This window comes from Genypterus blacodes, unplaced genomic scaffold (genome assembly GCF_046128005.1).
Source record: "Genypterus blacodes isolate CSIRO-AG114 ecotype Tasmania unplaced genomic scaffold, CSIRO-AGI_Gbla_v1 ptg000005l_1, whole genome shotgun sequence".
NCBI lineage: Eukaryota > Metazoa > Chordata > Actinopteri > Ophidiiformes > Ophidiidae > Genypterus > Genypterus blacodes.
The window spans coordinates 2,275,134-2,297,685 of NW_027466819.1; the positions used below are offsets into that span (position 1 = coordinate 2,275,134).

At 47.0% G+C, this 22,552-nt stretch overlaps 1 protein-coding gene across 1 annotated transcript in view; it reads left to right on the forward strand.

The window, feature by feature from the left end:
- Window positions 1–233: 233 nt before the first annotated feature.
- Window positions 234–22,552, forward strand: part of ak5 (adenylate kinase 5) — a 39,371-nt gene continuing 17,052 nt past the window's right edge. Inside the window, exons 1-7 of the mRNA XM_076148349.1 lie at window positions 234–834; window positions 2,374–2,560; window positions 4,155–4,322; window positions 6,393–6,565; window positions 9,606–9,719; window positions 14,912–15,103; window positions 21,006–21,096. Coding sequence (XP_076004464.1) covers window positions 775–834; window positions 2,374–2,560; window positions 4,155–4,322; window positions 6,393–6,565; window positions 9,606–9,719; window positions 14,912–15,103; window positions 21,006–21,096 — 985 coding nt within the window. The 5' untranslated portion in view covers window positions 234–774. The remainder of the gene's footprint in view (window positions 835–2,373; window positions 2,561–4,154; window positions 4,323–6,392; window positions 6,566–9,605; window positions 9,720–14,911; window positions 15,104–21,005; window positions 21,097–22,552) is intronic.

The window sequence follows — 22,552 nt, forward strand, 5'->3', positions numbered from 1 at the left end:
ACATCTCGTCTGCTGTTTCTGCTGACAGACACATTGTAAATTATTTTAATCGGCGCTGCCTATTAAAAGCGAGAGGCGGGGGTCATCATTAGTACATTGTTTGAATGAGAATCCGAACACCAAGCATCCTTTCTCAATTTCCAAGGTGATTTTGAGAACATAATTGGTGTTCAGAAAGACAGAGGAAACCAGGCAACCGCGTTCAGTTCATCAGAACTCTGCAGTGTGTCAGAAGTGTCACAGTGGCTGAGGCACTCAAAACAGCAGCAGGTGGAAAATATATATTTCCAGAGGCTACACGTTGATTAAAATCGAATATTTGCGTTGACAACCACCCACTGGCAACTCATGGTTTAATTGCGCATTTATTTTCCACTCAATCACAGCTGATTGTTGCTGGGCTACAAATGAAGGTCGCCGAGTTTCCTGATTTCGATCAAAACCGCCGTGCAGAGGTGGTAGGTGCGAGTTAAGGCGCAGCGGGGCGCCCCTCCGCACAAACGTCAAGGCGCACGGGAAGCGCACGCTGGAAGCCGAGGAGGGGAGGACGGGCCACGCATTAGCATTACCGAGGAAGAGGAGGAGGAGGAGGGGGAGGAGGGTGGCACGGTGGTATCGCCTGCAGGAATCCAGTCGAAAAGTCCAGGCGAGTCAAAAATGCGCTGAGGGCTGCGTGGACGTTACCAAAGATCACCTGCGGCTCACACACACTGCTGAGGGAGGAAGAAGACGCGCCGGACAAGTTGTGATTGCAGACAAGACAGCCGAGAGGAGATGAATACCAGCGATGCCAAGGAGTATCTCGCTAAACGGGAGATACCTCAACTGTTTGAGGTGAGACGCTGCGCTTTGATCGAATCCTGTCAGTGCGTGATTGAGCTTTATGACCGTCTGACATGAGTGACACAGCGGGATATTGTTGATGATGATGATGACGACGATGATGATGATGATGTGAATTCTATAGGCGCTTCTGTAATCACCGATGTCTTACTTGTAATCAGGCGGAAACAAACATAACGTGATTGAAGCTGCATGTGTGTGAGTGGATTGAATCTGCAAGTGTCTCAAGTCCGTTAGATAAGCTTCATGTGCCTCAGCTGATATGATGCACAGGATCGGGCTCATCTGTGTACGATCACAGCTGAACAATGGATAGAATCAACCTCTAATCGCCTACATTTGATAAGAATAGTCTACTTGTGACAAATGTGCAATAGACTCCGAGTGACGATGTTCAGGGAGGGGAAATGATCCTCAACAGTCTGGAGGTCTGTGGAGGAATGTTGTGAGGCTGCTGGAGCGATGCCACAGCTGCTTATTAATCACATTAGAATAACGACAAGGAAGAGAATAATAACACACAGCAGAAGAATACTTCATTACAATAGCAGAAGTTCTGCATTATGCTTTTATAGTCTCAAGTATCAACAGTTCCTCAGTGGGATGAATGATCCTTATAGAGCTTTAACACACAGATGTACTATAGTTTACATGTTGATGCATTTATGTGGAGATGCAGGTTTCTTTCCGTTTTCCAATTTCTGACGGTTTGGAATTCCATTATTAAGTATCTGGAATGATTTAATAATGATGCTACTGTTTCTAGATAAGAGGTTGGGGTCCGTTTTGTCGATCAGTTGAAGGATTGTGAGTTCATCAGTGCAGTCACAGTTACATTTAAAATGAACTGTGCCATTGAGTAAATACAATATTACCTGTTATTATAAACAGATACAGTCTTATATATATATACGTATATAATGTGTGCACTTATTGTGACAATCCTGAGTGTGGTTCAGTTAATGAATCCAAGCAATCAGACTATCTGCTGGAGTATTTGCAGGCAATTAAAATGACAGCGATGACTGAAGTGACACAGTGTATCATCATTACTGCAGTGTAATTTAAATTCTGCCAACAGCCTCTCACATAAGAGTGTAATTCACCAGCAGTTAACTAATGAGTGTACAGAATTGTTATGGAAAGAGGGTGGACGTGAAGTCTGAGGGCTTGTGATGTCCCAGGAGACGGCATTGTTTCAAAGCATTCAGGGCCAGAGGACAGAAGTAACACAAACACACACTTGACTTCTCTCTTGGCATTAAGTCCATTCTCACATTCATCACTGTGGTTTGGCAGAACAGCTCGTCTGGGTTCTGTGTTTAGATTTGCCGGGTCGAGTCAAATGGAACGGTTTGTGACAAAAGTTGATGTTGCCTGACGGAGCCAAACCACAAGAAAAACTCCAGCTCATTACAGCAGAGGGTTCACCACCGCCATCACAGCAGAGGCACAACAACTCCCCCCCTCCCTTCTCCCCCCTTCTCCCCATGTCCCCGCCTCATGTTCCTCCTCTCCCTCCCTCTCCAGAGTCTGCTGACGGGTTTGATGTACTATCGGCCCGATGACCCCATCGACTACATAGAGGGCTGCCTGAAGAAGGCCAGGGAGCTGGGGGGGCCAGACAAGGTGCGGTGGGACACGTTTGTGGGACAAGAGAAGAAGTCCCTGCCCCCCATCAATGGAGGCCAATCACGCAGGTCCCTGTTCAGAAATGGTGAGAAGGAATCTATCTATCTATCTATTTATCTATCTATCTGGACCTTTGAATCACAGTTTTGTTGTCCTGCATGTCCTCCATTTGGGTGTTATACAGTCGTATACACAACATTTCTTGTTACAATCACAGAGGAAGTTCCCCCCTCAGAGCCTACTTGACCGCAATCCATTACATCTGTTTGTGTGTAATGTTTCCATGAAGAAAACTTGGGAGTAATGCAACCACAAATTGAGTTTTGTGGATGCATTTATGAGGGTTGAGCTCATGTTAAAGGGCCTGCTGCTGTCTGCTGAAGCATGTTGGGGGTTTGTAGTAGTAGAGTGACGTAGTGACATCTCAGCTGTGGAGCTTCTGAGCGAAGAGACACTGGATGCTCCCTCAAGCATCCTCCTGCTGAAAACATGACCTGTTCAGCCCCCACGTGTGTGTGTGTGTGTGTGTGTGTGTCCGGTGTGTGTGTGTGTGTGTGTGTGTGTGTGTGTGTGTGTGTGTGTGCAGATTGCAGCCTTAAGTCTTTTACTGACCTGTGGATCTGTTGACATTCAGCTTTGTACAGTAAAAGCCAGATGAATGTACGTGGTTAATTATTCATCTGACCGCAGGACAACAAAAGGCTTCTATTCACCCGCTTATCAGGTCCAGTATTGTTCAGAGCCGGACAAAACAGTTCAAGAGCCAATGCAAAGCGTCTCACTACCGTTACGCTGACCTCAGCCACGCCACACACACGCTGATGACATTTTCCATTTGACTTTAAATGAACCCATCAAACGTAAGCATGCATCTTAACGTCGCCTGCTGCGGGGGCGAGCTGTGGCCCAGCAGGGGCAGGCAGGACTTCCTGTCCTCTGCTGCACATTCAGTGACATTTGAGCGACACGATAAGAAATTCAATGATAAGTTCCCGAGTGCTGGTTTTAAAATAGTTCAATAGTTCCGCACCCACACAATTTCTCCTCTCAGGCCTCTGACCAGTCATAAAAATGGGGCTTGGAGGATGGAGGACATGTGCATAGTCAGAACAACGATCATGGGAGTATGTGAGGAATGTAGCCTACTGCTTCCTCTTTCTATGTTGGGCTCAGAACTTATCAATCCTCATTAAACAGCAGGTCTGTTCTTTTCAGATTCACTGGTAAATGTTTGAGCCGTTCTAACAGCAGTATAACTCATAACCCCTGTGTAAAGACGCTTCTATATAAAGACGCATCAGCTGCCTCTGTATTGTCGTCTTCCTTTGATAAATGTGTTTTCGTGCTTCAAACTGTATAATCATCGCTTTCTCACCGACAATGACTGCTGCATACGCTGCATCTCCCTCTGTTTGAATTCATCTCACGCGTCATGATTTCTCTCTGTAATTTACTGCTGCAGACGTGACTAATCTTGATCCAAAATGGGTTTGAAAATATCTGAAATAATCTGACGCCCGCTGACAAGAACACGCTGCTTTACAAAACGGAAACAAAAAGACCGTTTGATTCTGCTTTGTTAAGAGGTACTGTGTAAATATAGTGTTCTGTGTGTGTGTGTGTGTGTGTGTGTGTGTGTGTGTGTGTGTGTGTGTGCGTGTGTGTGCTTGTGTATGCAGTGTTGCCCGACAGCCCAAATTTCCCCTACAGACGCTACGACCGCCTCCCCCCCATCAGCCAGTTCTCCATTGAGAGCGACTCGGACCTGTCGGAGACTGCAGAGCTCATCGAGGAGTACGAAGTGTTCGATCCGTCCAGACCGAGACCCAAAGTCATCCTCGTCATAGGTAAAGGAGCGGTTCAACTTCTTATCTACAGCTCGTTTTGTCATCGAAACGCACAGATCAGATGTTGCTGAATGTCAGATTGTGGAACTGTGAGGAGATAACTTTGCCTCTCTATGAGTCATACTGCACAAACTGTAAGTGTGCGTGTGTGTGTGATATGATCAAGCATGTTCTGCAGAGTCTTAAACACAACTTAAGACTCAAGCCACAGACCCGAGCAGAGCGACCACAGTCCAACCTTTAATCCTCATGATTCTAATCTACAGACTGCATCTTTATTTTTTAATTATTGTGTCCATCAATGATGTAATGAAAATGCTAGAGAGAGAGAGAGTCGACAACAATGTCTGATGTAACTTGAGGAAGTAACTTGTGGCTTCAGTCATCAGATAACTGTAGTGGAGTTTCAGTGGAAAGTTTCAGATGATGAAGATGTAGCGAAACCACAGCAAAATGATCGTTTCTATGGTTTCACTAGTCACAAATATGAATAGTAAAACTACCGACAACATGTCTCCCAAAGGCCCCGCGAAAATATTGTCAATGGGTCAAGATAACAAAGAGTTTCAGTGTTTTCAGATGTTGAATAAAGCAAAGAAAACAGGTTTAACAGCACAATACCAATAAGGGGAAGAGTAGAGGAATCAATATTGGTGTGACCCCCCTGCTGTCCACCAGGCTGTCACGAGCTGCTGGGTGACTCTGTGCCGCTCCGGACGCACAAACTCAAGCATCACTCTGTTTGATAGCTTGTGAACGTTAATCTGCCCCATTCCAGCCCTGCTGAAGCACCCTGAAGCATCTTCTCTGATGAGCCCACCTGCTCTTCTGACGGTTAGACAGAGAACCTGCAGAGGCCTACAAACCACTGCGGCTCGCAGTGTAAAGATGAAGGATTGTACATCACTGTTCCCTCATCTGTTTCTGTCTTTGATCGTTGAGCCGTCTTCTCCAGAGCAGACGTGACAGAAAGGAGGAGGCGAGAGGAATTGACGCACTATAGATGTTTGGGTTTTCAGCGATCGTCTATAAATACACACACACACACACACACACAGAGAGAGCTTGGATGGGGCTGTGTAAGCAGCAGTGTGTGCGCTATCAGTGTGTGTTTCCTGGTATCAGCAGTGCAGATCTCGTTGCGTGTCACACGCTGCGTTCGACACTCACACTCTGCCTAATCGGATTCTCTTGATGCTTCCTTTGCATGAACCTGTCACAAACATTGTGTAATCTTTACAAACTGAGTTGGGCAGACATACATTATGGATGATGGCACTGGGACGACAATGTAACTATTTATAAACCTTCAAATGTTTTATTTAGTGTTTTCAAAGCGAGGACAGACTCAGATGCAGATGCAGATGTACATATGTCATAAACACGTCGCCCACCTGAGATTATGTATGAACGCACATATACTCCTATTTGCTGCATCTTACCAACGAAATGGATCCTCCAAGTTCGACCAAGTGAGCAAATGCAAGTGGAGCCGTTCATCCAAACAAGACCATCTGAGCAACCCACCCAGAACCAGACACAACAGGTGAAAGGATGCACAACAAGGCTTCCTTAATGGTAGAACGGAGCATAAAGAAGTTGGGGCAGAGTTGTTGGATGATCTGAGTTCATGCAATGAAGTAAAAAAGTACAGCATTTCTCTCTGAAGTCGCGAGCGGATCTAAGATGGATTTGCTGTGTCGTCATCCTGACCTGCACAACCTGGCTTTCATTAGAAATGCAGCGAGCGAGGGAAGAAAATGAGGCTGTGTGCACCGATGTGGGAGGTTCACACGTACCTGTTTCTCTCATCTGCCCCCTGCCACCCAGCTCCCCCGCAGCACACACACACACACACACACACACACACACACACACACACACACAGGCATGGGCATGGTCTCATATGCAGTCTGGCTTTCGTTCTCTAACACACAAACGCACCTACGCAAACACCCCCACACACATCATGTTTCGCACATTTCACACACAACACATCTCCTCCAAAACATCAACAGCTCTCTCTCTCTCTCTCTCTCTCTCTCTCTCTCTCTCTGTGTGTGTGTTTAGGTGGCCCTGGCAGCGGCAAAGGAACACAGAGCCTGAAGATTGCAGAGCGCTACGGCTTCCAGTACGTGTCTGTGGGCGAGCTGCTGAGGAAGAAGATGATCCACAACGCCACCAGCAACAGGAAGTGGAGCCTGATCGCCAAAATCATCACCAACGGAGAGCTGGCGCCGCAGGTAGCCAAGTGTGTGTGTGTGTGTGTGTGATAAAGCGAGGGAGAGGATGAGTGTCAACTCACTCACAGTATGTGTGTGTGTGTGGGGGTGTGTGTGTGTGTGTCACAGAGGACTAATTAGCTGTGTCTGTATCATAAAATGCAGGTGGTAGGAGCTGGGTAAGTGCTTGCTGGGGTCAGACCCCCTGTGGAGTCTTTGGTGATCCTCTCATTCAGACATTAGCCGTCTGTGTGGTAATGTCCTGATAATTAACACACACTGGAAATGGAGCCTCTCAGGTCTCCGTGGTTTGTGGTCGCTGGATGAGATGCACACAGAGTCCCACAGCGACGTTGACTCAAGTGTCTGTGTGAAGCGAGAGAACGACGCCGTCAAACTCTCCGTCCTGCTCACAGTCATCACTTCATAAGCCTCGTTAGTTTTACATCGCCTCTCGTTCGCCTGGATTAATGAGTGTGACGCCAACGCCACCTCAATTAGTGCTCCGCTTGCAATGACCATCGCCCATCCTAGAGATGAATGAAGTCATTACCAAACCCCTGGATCAAAGCATCTGTCATGCTGTGATCAGATGTATGGGAGAACATGGAGGACTTGTTCAGACACGATGCATTAACGTTGATTAGGTCTACGTGTTCCCCTGCATGTGCGTTTCCTCCTACAGTCCAAACCGTCGGTGAACGCTGTGATGGGCTCCAGTCCCTTCACAGAATCAATACTTATAGAATGGAATGGATGGAATGATTAACATAATGGCCTTTACGGTGACGCAATGCTGATCCATAGACAGAAAGTCTCTCCCACGACTTTGGGGACCTGCTGGTTCTCCGTCTTCTTTGTTGGTTGAGCTCCCCTGCATCGTCATGGTTCCTCATCCATCCCTCGTCCCGTTTCCACGCCTGGCACAGCGAAGCGTCTCCCCGCTGGCTGGAGACCAGACAGCAATGAGGAAAAGCTCCGAGACAAACGGCAAACTGAGGCGAGCTCACGTATTAGACGTGATAAATGGACTCGGGGCGTCGAGCCATTTAAATCCCCCCCACACCCCCACAGTTTGCTCCAGCAATTAAACATTTTATGTGTTAATTGTGCCGAGCGGAGAGGAGGACAGGGAAAACACTCTGGATATATGGAGAAGCATTAAAAATGAAGCCTGATGAGTAAACTGTTCTCCCTCTGATTCACGCCTGGCCTTTATTATTGGCACAGCGTTCAGCTCAGCGTTGTTTCAAGCTGTGTTGAACAGTGTCAACAGTTTAGCAGAAGCATTCATATAAATGTTCCCCCGAAAGCTTTGCTAATGAAGCCACAAAGTTTCTTCCCAGAGTGGCACCAAAACCATCTTTTCCCACTGTTATGCAGATGATACAGTTATATTTACCACACACACACCACAAGGAGCCTCACAGAGAAATTAATCATATTTCCTCTGGCTTGCGGTTCAAGTTTATAGAGAATCTTTGCGCCGACGCTGCAGCGAAACATTTAGAATGCAGCGAGCGCTCCACTTCACTTCTCTTCACTTCCCTGCGAGGTCACACGACGCCCACATTGTTTCTGAAAAGATTCCCAGCACTTCAGTTCTTACATCCTCTCACTGTGGAATAATCAGCCTGGAGCTACTGTGGGCTCAGCAGGTCTGGGACCTCCATTTATTGGTCTGAAATCAATTTACTGAGTATAATTGAGGTTTTATCTTGCATGTAAGCAAACCAGGCGTTCCTCCTCAGATCCTCTTCCCACCTGCAGACACACACAGCCATTGTGTGTGTGTCATGAGACAGGATGAAGCCAGACTCAGGGATGAGTGCTCCAACGCGGTCCTGATCGCCATGGGAATCGGAATGCGTCACTTGGCTATTTCAAGCTTAGGTACGATTAGGTCTAACAGCGACGTCATCACTCTGTGGACCCCGGGATGATGTAGAGCACAGAACCGCCAACGTCTTCCCCTTAAAGCCGCTGAGATCAGGAGATTAAAAAGAAAGTTGTTCTCGTCTCTGCGTTGGAGTTCAGACTTTAGGCCGCCGTCTCTGAATGTGTGTGTGGTCGGAAAACAACATTCTCTCAGGATTCATCGGTCCCATTAAGATTTTCTCATGGGTTTTGAATAATAAGAGAGAGAAGCAATGTTGTTTTTCTACCATTCAGCATTGTGCACCAGCTCAGCTAAACAACCACACACACACACACACACACCGTGGTGGGTCAGAGGGAGTGATGCGTTCAATGCCCTCACACTGCTAAGGTGTTTTCGTTATTTCCCTCTTGTGCAGGAGTTACTGATGATTCCTCAAAGCCGCTCGTCTTCCTCCCCGCATCTGTTATTGTAGTTTCCACAAATCTGATTGATGCCTGACATTCCCACGAGAGTTCAGACGCGGAGCCGCGCCGCGGATCAAAGGGCTTTTCTTAGATTAACTCCTCTCTCACACACACACACACACACTCACACAGACACATATAATCAAATGCACACACACACACACGTCTGTCCGTCTGTGAGATGAAATCCAGATAAGGTTTAATCTCTGCCGGGTCGACGCTTGCATTCTGTTGGTGGGAGGAAATGAAACGTCTGCGTCCGCCGGGTCGCAGCTGCCGACGTTATTTTTAGATCAGAGGATGCGTTGATCCGCCGCCGCCGCATGTTCAATTGCGCATCGCGAAAGCGCACTTGGACAAGCTGACCTCCTCCAGCCAGGAGGAAGTAAATGATGCTAAGAGATGCTGGCACTGTTTCACGGCGGCCAAACGTATTGAATTAAAACACAGATGAATCATAACAGATGAATCGTCTTCAATTCACCGTATTCGTGGCCCCAAATTAGTTTCTCATCCTTCATTGTCCAAGGGCCTCTGTGAGATCTTTGAGCGGAATGAGCTTCCGCTGGGATCTGGAACATCAACACAACTAATCTCACCCTAATAAAGCAGCAAAGCCTTTTCTAATCAGGGTTATAAATGTTGTTTCTGTTGTGGCTGAAGTTGTTTGTCTGTGAGTGACGTCACTGCTGCTGCTGCTGCTGCTGTCTTCCAGGAGACCACCATCACCGAGATCAAACAGAAGATCATGAAGATCCCGGACGCCAACGGGATCGTCATAGACGGGTTCCCCCGGGACGTCGGCCAGGCGCTGTCTTTTGAGGACCAGGTGAGTTCTTGTCCACTACAGAAATCCTTATTTGTTTTGGATGATCCCTTGTTTAAAAAAAAAAAGCCAACACAGCTGCTCTCTTATCAGTTACTCCAGATTAAAGCACCTGTTTTCCATTTTGCTGCACTCAGCTAAGACTCAGAGCTTACTGGAGCTATAAATACTAATTATGTTAACATCCACCTAAATTAAGATAACAGGCGAACAAATGTCCTTCAGCAGTGTTAAATCATGCAGAGAGGTGTGTGTGTGTGCGTAGCTGCTCCTCCTCCTCCTTTACAGCCCAGTATCAAATCACAACTCTAACTTCGCTGTCCTGCATGTCGCACAAAATCTAATTTGGGCTTTTACTTTGAAGGAACCATAGGAAGCTTTAAATGCACGGGTCTGTGTAGCTGGAGGGGGACGGGAGCATATTACAGTTTTAATAAAAGTCAACGCTCCATTATTCCGACTGAGGGGGGTGTGGGTGTGTGCGTGGGTGTGTGTGTGTGGGTGTGGGTGTCTTAGTGTGTGTGTGTGGGGTCGATGGAGGAGTGGAGTGATAAATAATGGATGTAAATATGTGACAGAGCAGCAGCCGTCGCTCTGTATTCACAAACACACACACACACACACACACACAGACACACACACACACACAGTGCGGATCCACGTGTGTTTGTAGGATCTTCTGGGTGGGAGTAAGGAGATGAGTCTCTTCATCATTTAGCGTAAGATGATGACTCGCTGCTCCATCTTGTCGTCCTTGCCATGGCAACATGTCAACGGCATGTCAGCAGCTTCTAATGAGGCCGTCTGCTCCAGTCAGAGAAGTTAATGAACAGCACAAAGGATTCTCTATCTCTCTCCCCTCTCTCTCTCTCTCCCCTCTCTCTCTCTCCCCCTCTCTCTTCTTGTTTCATATTCATTATTTCGCTCCACTTATTTCTTGCTCAACACACTGTACATATGCATACACACATGCCTCCCCCCACCCAACCACACACACACACACACACACACACACACACACACACACATGCCCCCACCCACCCACGCACACAGGAGAACATACATGGACATGTCATATGGAGATACCCTCTAGCCCTGTGTGTGTGTGCGTGTTTGCAGATCTACCACACACACACACACACACACACACACATGTATTCCCTCATAGTTGGTGTGCAGCAGCCCTCTGTGCCTCTCAGCTGATTCCTCTCCGTACTTTCCCTCTCTGAGAGAAACGGAACAAAGAGAAACCAGACGAGAGAGAAACTAGTCCAGGAGCAGAGGAGGGAAATGCTCCAGCAGAACTCTTATCTGGCCTCAATGGAATTATTCCCAACCAGACAAAGCTGGAGCAATCACACACTCTCTCACAATCGCACGATTACGTAGAGGAGATTAGACGTGATGAAGCGTCTTCACGTCAGCCGGCTTGTAAATACAGAAAACAATGCAGGTAAATAAGCGACTCACACCTGTGTGAGCCTGAGCGCTACAGCCGCCTGGGGCTCATCTTATAATTTGTTAAATTACATTTCATAATAGATAAACAGCAGCAATCAAACTGAACTGATTTACTCTTTTATTATTATTTTCCGTTTTTTTATATGGTCACGTAAAGCAATTACAGGGAGGATTGATGAGATTCAGACTTTGATCCCAGGGGTCAGATGAGGACATGAGGGCGTTCACAAGAGACGATGATCAGGACGATGAAGGCGAGGACGATAAGGACACATATGCTCCTTTATGTTCATGGTGTCCAGGCAACCAGTCGAACAGCTCACACACACACACACATAAGGGTCGTGCAGAAGCCTTCGGCCTCTCAGCACAGTAATGCACAGATGCGGCACTCTGGGATTTCAATTGAAATAAGCGTGAGTGCTTATTACCGTGCGGCTGAGGTGCAGCTGAGGTGCAGAGAGAAGAAGAGCAAGGTGGCGAGGCCTCTGCGTTGGTGCGAAAACCACATGGTCGGCGCCGCGTGTCGGTCCGTGTCTGGGAGACGAGATTGACAGCGTAGGTGAGATATAGATGGACACATTTAGGTCACACGCACATACACAAGGTTCCATTGATAAGTGCTGAGCCCAGCGCATAAGAAAGTGAGCTGTAAAGTTCTTATGTGGGATTTTGAGTCAAACTGCATTCATTTGAACTCGTGGTTACGTAAATCAGAGTGAGATTTATACAGAAAAGTGAAGGATTCTCACTTTAAACTCATTAAAACTGATCTGTCTCTTCACAGTAAAGGTCCTGGTTAACTCTTTGATCACTGCCTTGTCTGCGTTCCCTAGTTTGCTTTGCGATTCTCTGCGGACTTGCAGCTTCCATTTCCATGTCTCTCCCTCCCTTTACCCCCCGCTGTGACTTTGCCCTTTACGACTTCACAGCAACCTTTCATGAGCTGCTCCTTTGGGCCGCCGCAACGCACCCCGATCCCCTACGGGTGCCAGGGGTGCCCGTCTCTCCCTTCATCCTCCGCTCCACCCTATTTTACCTCCAACTGCCGCTGACAGATGAGCCGTTGCTGCGTCGGTTCATCTGTTTCTCTCCTCTATCCTGTTTGAGTCCCACAATTTCGAAAACACAAACACGCCTCTGCTTTTCTACTGATGCATGATGGGACTGTGTTTTTTCTGTGACCAGATTAAAAGTGCATTTGTCCCTCTGGCATGATTGTAAGTGCAGGAAAATTGCATTAGCCTCACTTTCCTCATGGCTACGGACTCTGCCAGCACACCAGAGTACGGGAGGCTGGTTTGCCAGATAGGATTGTCTGCTGCAGTGTTTTTATCATTGTAAAAACACACACACACACAGGCGGACAAAAGGCAAAACAGGAAAGCATTAACTCTGTTGTACTGCGGTGTTGTCAGTGAGCTCTGCTGCATGTTTCCTCTTTAACTTCACTTCACTGGCTGCTCAATTCAGCTCCAACAGTGAAATGCTGATCACACTCTTCCAGGGTTCATCTGTGTGTATCGTTGGTATATAACATAATGTAAAAGGCTATAATGCATTGAAACGGAAACAGGCTTTTAAATGGCTGTTTTTAGAGGCAGTTTGGGAGCAAAGTGTCGGTGAATTATGATGTCTGAATGCATATTTGGCTCATCTTTAGTGGCACAAACACACACACACACACACATAGTGAGGATAAAGGAGTATAAAAGCAAGCTGGCAATCAAGCACAAGAACACAGATTGCAGCAGGATACCAGAGGCTGCAGGCACACAAATAGCCAGAAAGGAAAAGCAGACAAATATGCAAACAAGATGCAGAGGACAGAAGTGGTCAGAGATGCAGCGTCATCAATTACAGGCAGATAAACAGCTAGGACACTGCAGCAAGGCCACACACGCTCACACAGACACACACACACATGATCTGACCCTGATCAGCAGAGCAGGGAAGGGAAGCTCAATCACCTGCCACATAGAGGAAACATGCAGGCTGAGGATATCTGCAGTGTACAGAACAAATGTATAAATGTTTCTGTTAGTGTGTGTGTGAGTTAAACCTGAAACACTGCTGAGGTTAAACTGAAACGACCCCAGCTGAGTGACAGGCTGGGTTAGCAGTTAGCAGGCCGTCGTCTCTCTATAAAGCTTTATTCTACTGATGCTCTATTATGCTGCACTGTTATCTGCTAACACATAATGGGACTTATAGACTCCCAGCGTATGTTTACCTAAATTACAGTGTTTACTGCTGTGGCTCTGTTTGTTTCAGGCAGCAAAAAGCAAAACAAAACGATGCAATAGATGCTAGAAAAACGCCAATCTCTCCCGTCTTTCATGAGAACTGCCGTTTGTTGTGGCTGCACAGGAAACGACCCCTGAACGTTTAAGGAGACAGATGGTGACGTCTGATAGGCCGCAGAGCTTAAAAGCAGAGCGGAGCGACGTAATGAGCCAGAGGGAAAACAGCGCTCAGCCCAGCTATGTTTAGCCTGGAGAAGGTCAGTTTTTGGCGGGTTTTCCGTCATGTGAAGACGTGATAAGGGACGCTGACCTTCACGCGCAGCACGGTGGCACGGTGGCACGGCGGCACGGCGGACACGTTCCTGTACGCTCAGCTTCTTATTTCATGCTTTGATGGAGTACTGCTTCCCTAAAAGGGTATTAGCTGTCATGTTTGGAACAGTTTGCTTATGTGCCTTATTTTGGACTGTGTGTGTGTGCGTGCGTGTGTGTGTGTCTCTGTGTGTGTGTGTGTGTGTTTGTGTGTGTTTGTTTGTGTGTGTGTGTGTGTGTGTGTGTGTGTGTGTGTGTGTGTGTGTGTGTGTGTGTGCATGCTTCCTGGCCTTTAAGCAAGAGATATTATCAGCTATGGAACTGCCGGCACTGAAGCTGTTCTGAGAATAATTACCATTCTGGTCCGATGTGACACGATAGCGATACGTTTCTGGAGACATTTCCTGATCGGTTCATACGATAATGCTGTTTCATAAGAAATGGCCCCAACATCCAATTGCCGGTCCTCATTAAAGTCGCTACCTGAAGAAAATGAGGGCAGGGGGAAGCGTGATCGCTATGGAAACAGAAAGTTTGATTAGCGAGATGCAAAACCGAGTCCCCTCGCGTTGCACATTCATGCAAATATTCCTGCTATTTTTGGCTCTGGCAGAACTCCAGATCAAATGCACCTGTGCACCGCCGTCGCCTCGCCGCAGCTCATCTAAGTGACACACGCCCAGGAAAGCAAACAAACAGCAGCTCGTGAATCCTAATCAACCACTCTGATGTCGTTATGTTGTTATAGAGGCAAAGTTCCCTGTGGAGAGCTGCGATACAAAGATGCAAAGATGGAGTCAGCGCCGGTGTGAGGGCTGCGTTCCATTGATTTATTGATTGATTGACCGCATTTTCCAGCATTTTAAAACGTCTATTTGTCATCTGACACCTGCTGCATGTGTGAAAGCAAGAACAGCGAGACTTTCAGATTCCTAACACCTAATCTGTGTTGCTGTGTGAGAGAAACAAAGCCCAGCAGCCTGTCTGACAGCTCACCATGTCTCAGCTCGCCTTGTTGGAGGAGAGAATTGTTGTGTTTATGCAGAGACTCTTTGTTTCTTTACTCTCTAAATCAATCCGGTGTAAATCAGGAAACGGAAGAAGCGAATGATTGAGCTGTGAGGGTTTCACGCCGTGTGTCTCTCTCTCCTCCTCCCCCCCACCCCCCTTTGGTAGATCTGCACCCCAGACCTGGTGGTGTTCCTGGCCTGCACCAACCACCGGCTGAAGGAGCGTCTGCAGAAGCGAGCCGAGCAGCAGGGGCGACCCGACGACAACCCCAAAGCCATTGACCGCCGCCTCACCAACTTCAAGCAGAACACCATTCCCCTGGTCAAGTACTTCCAGGAGAGGGGCCTCATCGTCACGGTAATGCCTCAGGAATCATTTCTTCTGTGTGTGTGTGTGTGTCTGTGTGTGTTATTGGCTCAGTTTGCCTTGTTGTTTCCAATGAGACTTACTATACATGTGTTGTTGTTTTGAGAGGAGAGAATCAGAGTGAGCCTGTGTTAATTGGGGAGCAGTGAGCAGATCGACTTGGAGAGTGTGTGTGTGTGTGTTTGTGTGTGTGTGTGTCTGTGTGTGTGTGAGTCGGGTGCTAACAGAGCAATTGGCTCTTATTGGCTCCTTCTAGTGGGAGTCTTATTGATCCGTCTGAGCCTCATCGCAGCTTTGACTGATACACAGCAGAGGGGAGACGAAATGACTCTGCTGCTTATGAATCGGAGCCCAGAAGGTTTTTGTGTTTGTGTTTGTGTTTGTGTTTGTGTTTGTGTTTGGATGATTTTAAATTTGCTCTCCTAACAGCTCAGTGCTGTGGGCTTCTTCTACATTAGTATGACAAAGCCAGCAGACCCCCCACCTCGCCCCGGCACCGGCCCCGCCCCCCTCCAGGCGCCTGAGCCCCAGCGGTGCAGCTTGCTCGCTCGCTCGCTCTCTCTATCTTTCATTTCCCTCTGTAAGTTTCAGGTGTGTTTTCAGCCGCCAGGGTCAAAGTGAAGACGACAGCAAAGTAAACAACACTTAAACACACTCCGGCTCCAAATGCACCGGAATCACATCTCTCCATTCTGGACTCATCTACACTTCAGTTTGTTCACTTTGTCTGCTTCTCTCTTTGCTGTTGTGTATTCGTGTTAGTCGGTCGCTCTGTGCAGCAGCGGTGAGCTCTACGTGCCTCTGTTAGACCTTAAGAGCCGCTCTGCCGTAAGCCGTCAGGTGTGATCTTCCCTTCGTCTCCCTCGATTTCAGTGGACTCACTTTCCTTTCATCCTGCGTCATTCAGACGTCTCTATTCGTGTGTGCGTACGCGCGTGGCACTTGAGAGGACAGCAGTGTGATCGATGCCTCATGATTGGTGCATTTTTTCACACTATTATCCTTGCTCACCGCTCTTTAGAGGCGTTACGCAACAGAGGGGAAGCAGAGCGATCGGTTTCTTTCTGTTCTTACACAGAACGAATGAAGGAACTAAAACTTGGAGTGTGGCTTCTGTGGCTGTCTGGACGTTTCTGTCATGTATTCTGGTCTGCGTACAGATGGTTTATTCCCTGAGGTCACAGTTAGAAAAGTTGAAATGATCCTTTTCACACTGTTGCAGCGCCTCCAAGCACACGCACACACACACACGCACACACTCAGTATGAAGTCTTCAGTGTGCTCCATCTTTCTCAGCAGTAATGAAAACCTCTGCCCGCCTCAGCAGCATCACGCCGGGCCGCCGTGCAGCCGAACAGACGGGCAGACAAACGATTGTTTCCTCTCTTTTTAATGAGCGGACTGCAGAGGGTCTCAGGTCTCAGAGCTCCAAAGGGCCAGGAAAGTTCAGATGGAGACTCCACTCGCATTTTATCTGTTAGACAGCAGAGCGATGTTAAAGCTGTGACCCTCGTGCTTCTTTATGGATCCTACAGCTCAGCTTTCTGTCCAGAACAAACACATTGTGATTTACCTATATTTGTAATTCAAATATTGATATTGAGGTTTATTGTTTTACCAGCTTCTCCTGTACATTTCCCTCTCTGATCCCCCCCTGCTGGGTCAACCTCAGTGTGCACGGCGGTTCTCCCTTTCAGGTTCTTTGTCCCTTTGCGGTTTCCCGTGTTTGATTTTTCCCCAAACACCTCGGTCAGGGCCAATTTTCTCTCCGCATATGTGTGAATGAGAAACGTTTGCTGCCCTTAACAGAGGAAATTGGAACTTTGAAGGGGATATCGATGCTTCGGTCCTCCTGTGAATTGCCACCGCCGCTTTCTTTGTGTTTTCGCTCGTCAACAGGCAGTTTGAGTGCAAGAGGTCCAAAGTCACTCTGCCTTTGTTCTTTGCGTGTTTCGTTCAGTTCCCAAACAGGCTTCACACCATGGAGTGTGAAGTTATAGGTTGGCACAGACTGAAGGATGCTTGAGCAACACCTTAGTGTGGAATGATGCCTGCATGGTGCACTATGGCCTTTCATGTCCTTCACAAAACTAAAATAACAAGAATATCGGTCAGGATGAGACTTCTCAGTCAGAGGCGAGCTGAGAGATTTGACTTCCCTTCACACTCACTGGAAACTGGCCTTTTTCACACCTTAAGCTGTTGCCTAACAACCATCTACTGTGTGTGTGTGTGTGTGTGTGTGTGTGTGTGTGTGTGTGTGCGTGTGCGTGTGTGTGTGCGTGTGCGCAGTGCAATCAAATGGATGTCTAGAGCCTGAACTTTGTCTGATTAGACTTGACTTTTCTAAACAGCCGAGTTTATGCTTTCATAGTGGTTATTAATGCTGATAAAGAGAGCGAGAGAGAGAGAGCGAGAGAGAGAGAGAGGGAGAGAGATTGTGGTTGTTTGTATTGTGGGGCTGCAAATTCAAAAGGTTTTTTGATTAAATGTGGACTGAGATCCACCTCTGGGAAATTAGTAGAAGTATCAAGGAAAACAATACTGAGAACATTACTGGTTTACCAACTAATAGACCTTGAAATGAAAAAGGCCGTTTCTGTACTGGTGTAATTCACCAGCTGAATGAATACAGCTGTAACCTACACACTGATGAATAAACAGAAACTCCAGCAGAGGCCGAGCGATGCACACACAAGGTTCAGCAGTGCCACATCTGAACAATACGGATGAAAACGCTCCAGAGCCGAAGCGCTGCAGAGGTCAAAGAGTAGAGAGAGGAAGCTAATGTGCACAGAGCATGTGAGCTCAGACTCATTCAGCTCCTTTTCTAAAGCCAATCAGATGATTTAGATCTGCACCAGGAATTCCTAAACGTCTGGCGTGTGATTCATGAAGTTAATCTGTGTGTGCAGGAGGACCGGGAGGTGCAGTTTCAGTTTATGAGTGTTTCATTAAAGGATGGAGCCGTTACAGCTTTGTTATGATTATTCATTCCAGACCCCCCCCCCCACACACACATTTAGACTTTTACTACTTCTTAATCACATGAATTTATACTATTGTCTTAAGACAGAATGATACGTACACACACACACGTCACCATTCTGTACGGTGCAGCAGCAGTGTGTGTGTTGTCATGTTGTACGCATCCCAACTCTCTTCCCCCTAAGAGAGCTTAAAAAACAAACACCGCTATTTGTCAAATGTGTGAAGAGCATTTGGTTTTCCTCTGAAGACAAAAGCAGGAATTAAAGATCAAATTAAATTCTGGCTGGTCCTGCTGCTCCAGAGTCATTTTCCCAGCGGAGAATTCAATTGTGTCTTGACTAATGAACGCAATAACCTCAACGGCTTAATTGCTTTTTGCGCAGTTAGAGGCTTTATGTGAAAGTAATCCATTCAATTTAAATGTCAGCTCCAATAGAAGAAGCCATAACTCCAAAAGGAACCGTCGCAATGACTCACTGACTCCCAGAGAGTTCACAGCGAATTGGAATTGACTGGATTGTCAACACGTCTGCGTCTGCGGCTCTATTGACCTCCACATGTTAACGGATTCATTTGTCCTATTTCTGTTCTTTGTGATTAAGTTTTGCCAGCTTTTTGATTTCAAGTTTGTCCCTGTTTTCCTTCTGTAATGCTTTGATCAAAGTGATGCGTGACTGATCTGTGTCTGGTGTAGGAAGACACGCACACACACACACACGCACACACACACACACACACACACACACACACACACACACACACACACACGTCTTCGCCGCAGAGGGAGGTAATTGTTTGTTGTGGTTGTTTGACAGGCGTCCTGTCATTCTGGGAACGATGATGGCCGATCCAATTAGGATAAATTCCCCGAGTGAGTTCTGCTCATAAAAAACAAACAACAAACATCTGAACTCTGTCGCTCAGCTGCTTCTCTCCTCTGCAGCGAGGTTAGATGTAAACTCATTTCATCATCCCGGCAACATAATTGAGTTTCTGCCCCTGGAAGTGAGTCGAGAGCGATGTGGAGTTAAAGCGAGAAAAACTTTAAAAGCTCTTTAAATGAAAGTCAAACTATGTCAACCTCCTTTTAACTGGCAGAGGACTTTAATGACCTCATACTCTTATTCATTTAACCTTTGTAACTTGAGTAAAAGGGCAATCTCCTAGTGGACAAACTGTGGATCTGCACACGAGGAGTGGGAGCAACATTACCTGAGCAGCTGTGACGTTAATTAATACTAAAAACCCTCTCTTTTTAAATAAAGTGCTTAATCAACAGCACTTATGGCTTATATGTGATTTGTATTGATCACAAACTCACGTGAGACAAATGCAGATTAAAAGATCTCATAGATTTCCAACCACTGACATTCATCATCAACGTCTTCCAGGAAATCCAAATGATGAATTATGATCTTTAGTGGCAAACAAGAGGCATTAAATCTGCTGCTGGGATTCATGAATTACTCCCTGAAATGTGTGTGTGTGGTGTGTAGTTTGTGTAGATTGTGTAGATTTCCCATCTACAAACCCAAACCCAAACCATTTCACAGATTGCAAATGAGTTTCAGGCTGGAGTAAAGCTCGGAAATTATCTGAAATACCCAATACAATCACTTTAGAATCATCTGCTTCTTATCTGTGTTGTTGTGATGGTGTTCAATCATGTTGGATAATGGAATTTGTATCTTCCTCCACTTTGTTAAAAGCCGTCTTGATGATAATTGCTCTCCCATCTGAGGCCGTATTGTTAGTGGAGCCGAACTGCAGAGTTTATTCAAAGAGCCGTCATGAATCATTCACTCAGTGTTTCAGTTTAGTGGAAGCTTTCAAATGCTTCTGAAAAATGGGCAAAATAAAACATGAATCAATTTGCTTCTCCGTCGGCAGTGTGTTAGACGTTTGAATAGCGGGGCGGGGCGCATGAAAAGCTGGAAAGCACTTTGGAGAGAAGATGCCTCCGGCTCTGGTAATGGCGGTGTGTCAGAGTAAGAGCAGGTTACGCGTGCTGGCTGACAGCGTGCAGTAAAGCAGTGTGTGAGGTCACACTGATGGAGGCCTGAGTGGCTCTTGGCTCTCCAGGGAATCCTCAGTTTGGTCCCATCCGCTTCCCCCTCGGGGCCGGTGGGATCTCCAGGTTCCCGGGGACTGGCGGGGCTCCCACACAGCAGCAGATAGCAGAGTTTCTGTTTGTTACCATGGCAACCGCAGGAGGAAGCTGCAGCGGCGGCGGCGGCGGTTCTGTCTGCTCTTGTCCTTACGTTACATCTGCTCTATTTATATATTTACCTCACTCGTCAAGTAAGGAGCCCTGCTGAGCGTCACAGTTGTGGCGGTGGGAGAGAGTAAAGCGATTACCTGCTGTGTGTTTATTTTTACCAGACTTTATATGCGTGGGGGCGCGTTTGCCTCTCGGCTCTGACTGATTAGAGCATGGGAGGGTCGGGGGGGGGGGGGGGGGGGGGGGGGGGGGGGGCGGGGCGCAAAGGGCATATTTAAGAAGCAGAGCCTGGTTCAATCAGCTCCTAGTTGGCTCACAAAGAGATTTTGCACGCTCCATTTGTGAGTGAGGCTCAGTGCTCAGTGGAAGCCGGTCGCCACTGAGGAACGTGAAAGAGGCCAATTTACACAGAAGGGAAAGTAATTAATCAAGTATCATTAAAGCTTACAGTGTGAGCCGGCTGCTGAATAACCAAGGCCGCTCTTTGTCTCATAGCCGGCTTGATTTAAGGACGTCACGGTGGCTTCACACACCATAAGCATGCAGGTCAAGATCCGTCTGCCTCACCTGTCAAAGTCGACCGGCCGGGGAAGAAGACAAGAGATGTCAAGAATCTGCTGGAAAAAGGTGTGAAATCCAGTGAATTCCTGATCAGAGTTGATGTTTTTCTTCTCCTTTCAGTTGGATGCAGACAGAGATGAAGACGAGGTTTTCTGTGACATCAGCACGACCGTGGACAACAAGCTGTTCCCCTCCAAAGAGCCTGCAGCCGGTGAGATCATGCTTTGTCTTATGAAACACTAACACTCCAGAAGAGGTTCTTACGCTCAGATATTACTGTTAATATAAGATCTGAAACCGTTAGTGAGCTTAAATGGACTTCACCGGGTTTCAGGTGCAGCGTTTGTGAAGATTTGCCAAACGGTTGTCAATTCCACTGTAAGACAACACACAACACACACACAACACACACAACACTCCGCGTTGTCAATACGACCATGAGATACCTAAAACTAATTGAAATACTCTGAGTAAACTGCCGATTTTGTAAACTCAGCTGTAGTTAAGCATGATTTCATAAGATGGTGATTAATTGCAGCGATCATCGGTTACATAACCAGTTTTGGCAGGAAGCAGCAGGCAGATCTTCTATTCTCAGGAGGAAGGTACAGTACTATTAGAGCCATAAAGACAGAAACTAATATATTTATGCCAGACTGTGTGTGTGTGTGTGTGCGTTTGTAACGTAGGAGTAGGTGCTGTGTGAGCCAAACGATGATGCAATACGCAGCAAGAGATCTGAGCCGCTGCTGCTGCTTCTTCGTCCTGTCAGCCACCAAAATACCAGCGTGCCCGGTTCAGAGCCGCCTCGGGCAAAATCTGGCTCCTAAACTCCCACCGACACACAAACGCAACTCTCCGCGCACACACCGAGCCAAGCAAGTGAAAACCGACACCATCACCCACCAGCTCCACGGTTACCGCAAGAGTTGGCATAGCAACAGGTGAAGCAGGGTTAGCCATGCTGTGTGGGAACTACAGTGCCGGTCTGAATGCATCTTACATGATCGGAGGAGACTCGTGATGAATTATTGAATCGTGGATTATGTGTTTTCAAGTGACGGAGCTTCAGTCTAAGCCTTCACAAAAGAGCTGAAAAAGGAAGTGAAGTGAGTTCTCTGTGTGTGTGGCGTATGTGGTAAAGATGATGAAGGTTTTATGTAGGGAGATGAAGCACGCTGAGCTTTGGTTGCTTTACGGGTGCATGGAGGAAGATAGAAGTTTTATTGTAAAAAGGAAGCAGAACATCTCACCGGGTTTGCATTGAGAGTTCTCTTATGTAACCAGGGCGACCGGAAAAAGGATTCTGCCTTCATAAAATAGAGAAAGACGTTAAGAAATAGGGAACAGAATGAAATCAAGTTTTCAATTTGAAACAAATGTTCTGTTGTTTCTTTGCTTTACTGTGTGGAGCTCGGGCTCACACACACACACACACACACAGAGAGAAACGTTCTGCTTTTGGTCTCTCAGCTCTGACTTTCACTCTTACTGTGTATCTGAAAGCTCGTTCTGAAGTGCACTCTCTCTGCCAGGCGCCTCAATTATAGTCAGATAGACAGAAGCACGACTTGTCAGAGCAGGAAACACAACTTCTGCCTTTATGGGAGAGTTAAAAATCCAATCCCGCATTGCCTCCTGCTGCACTTTCTGTGACGGAGGGATGA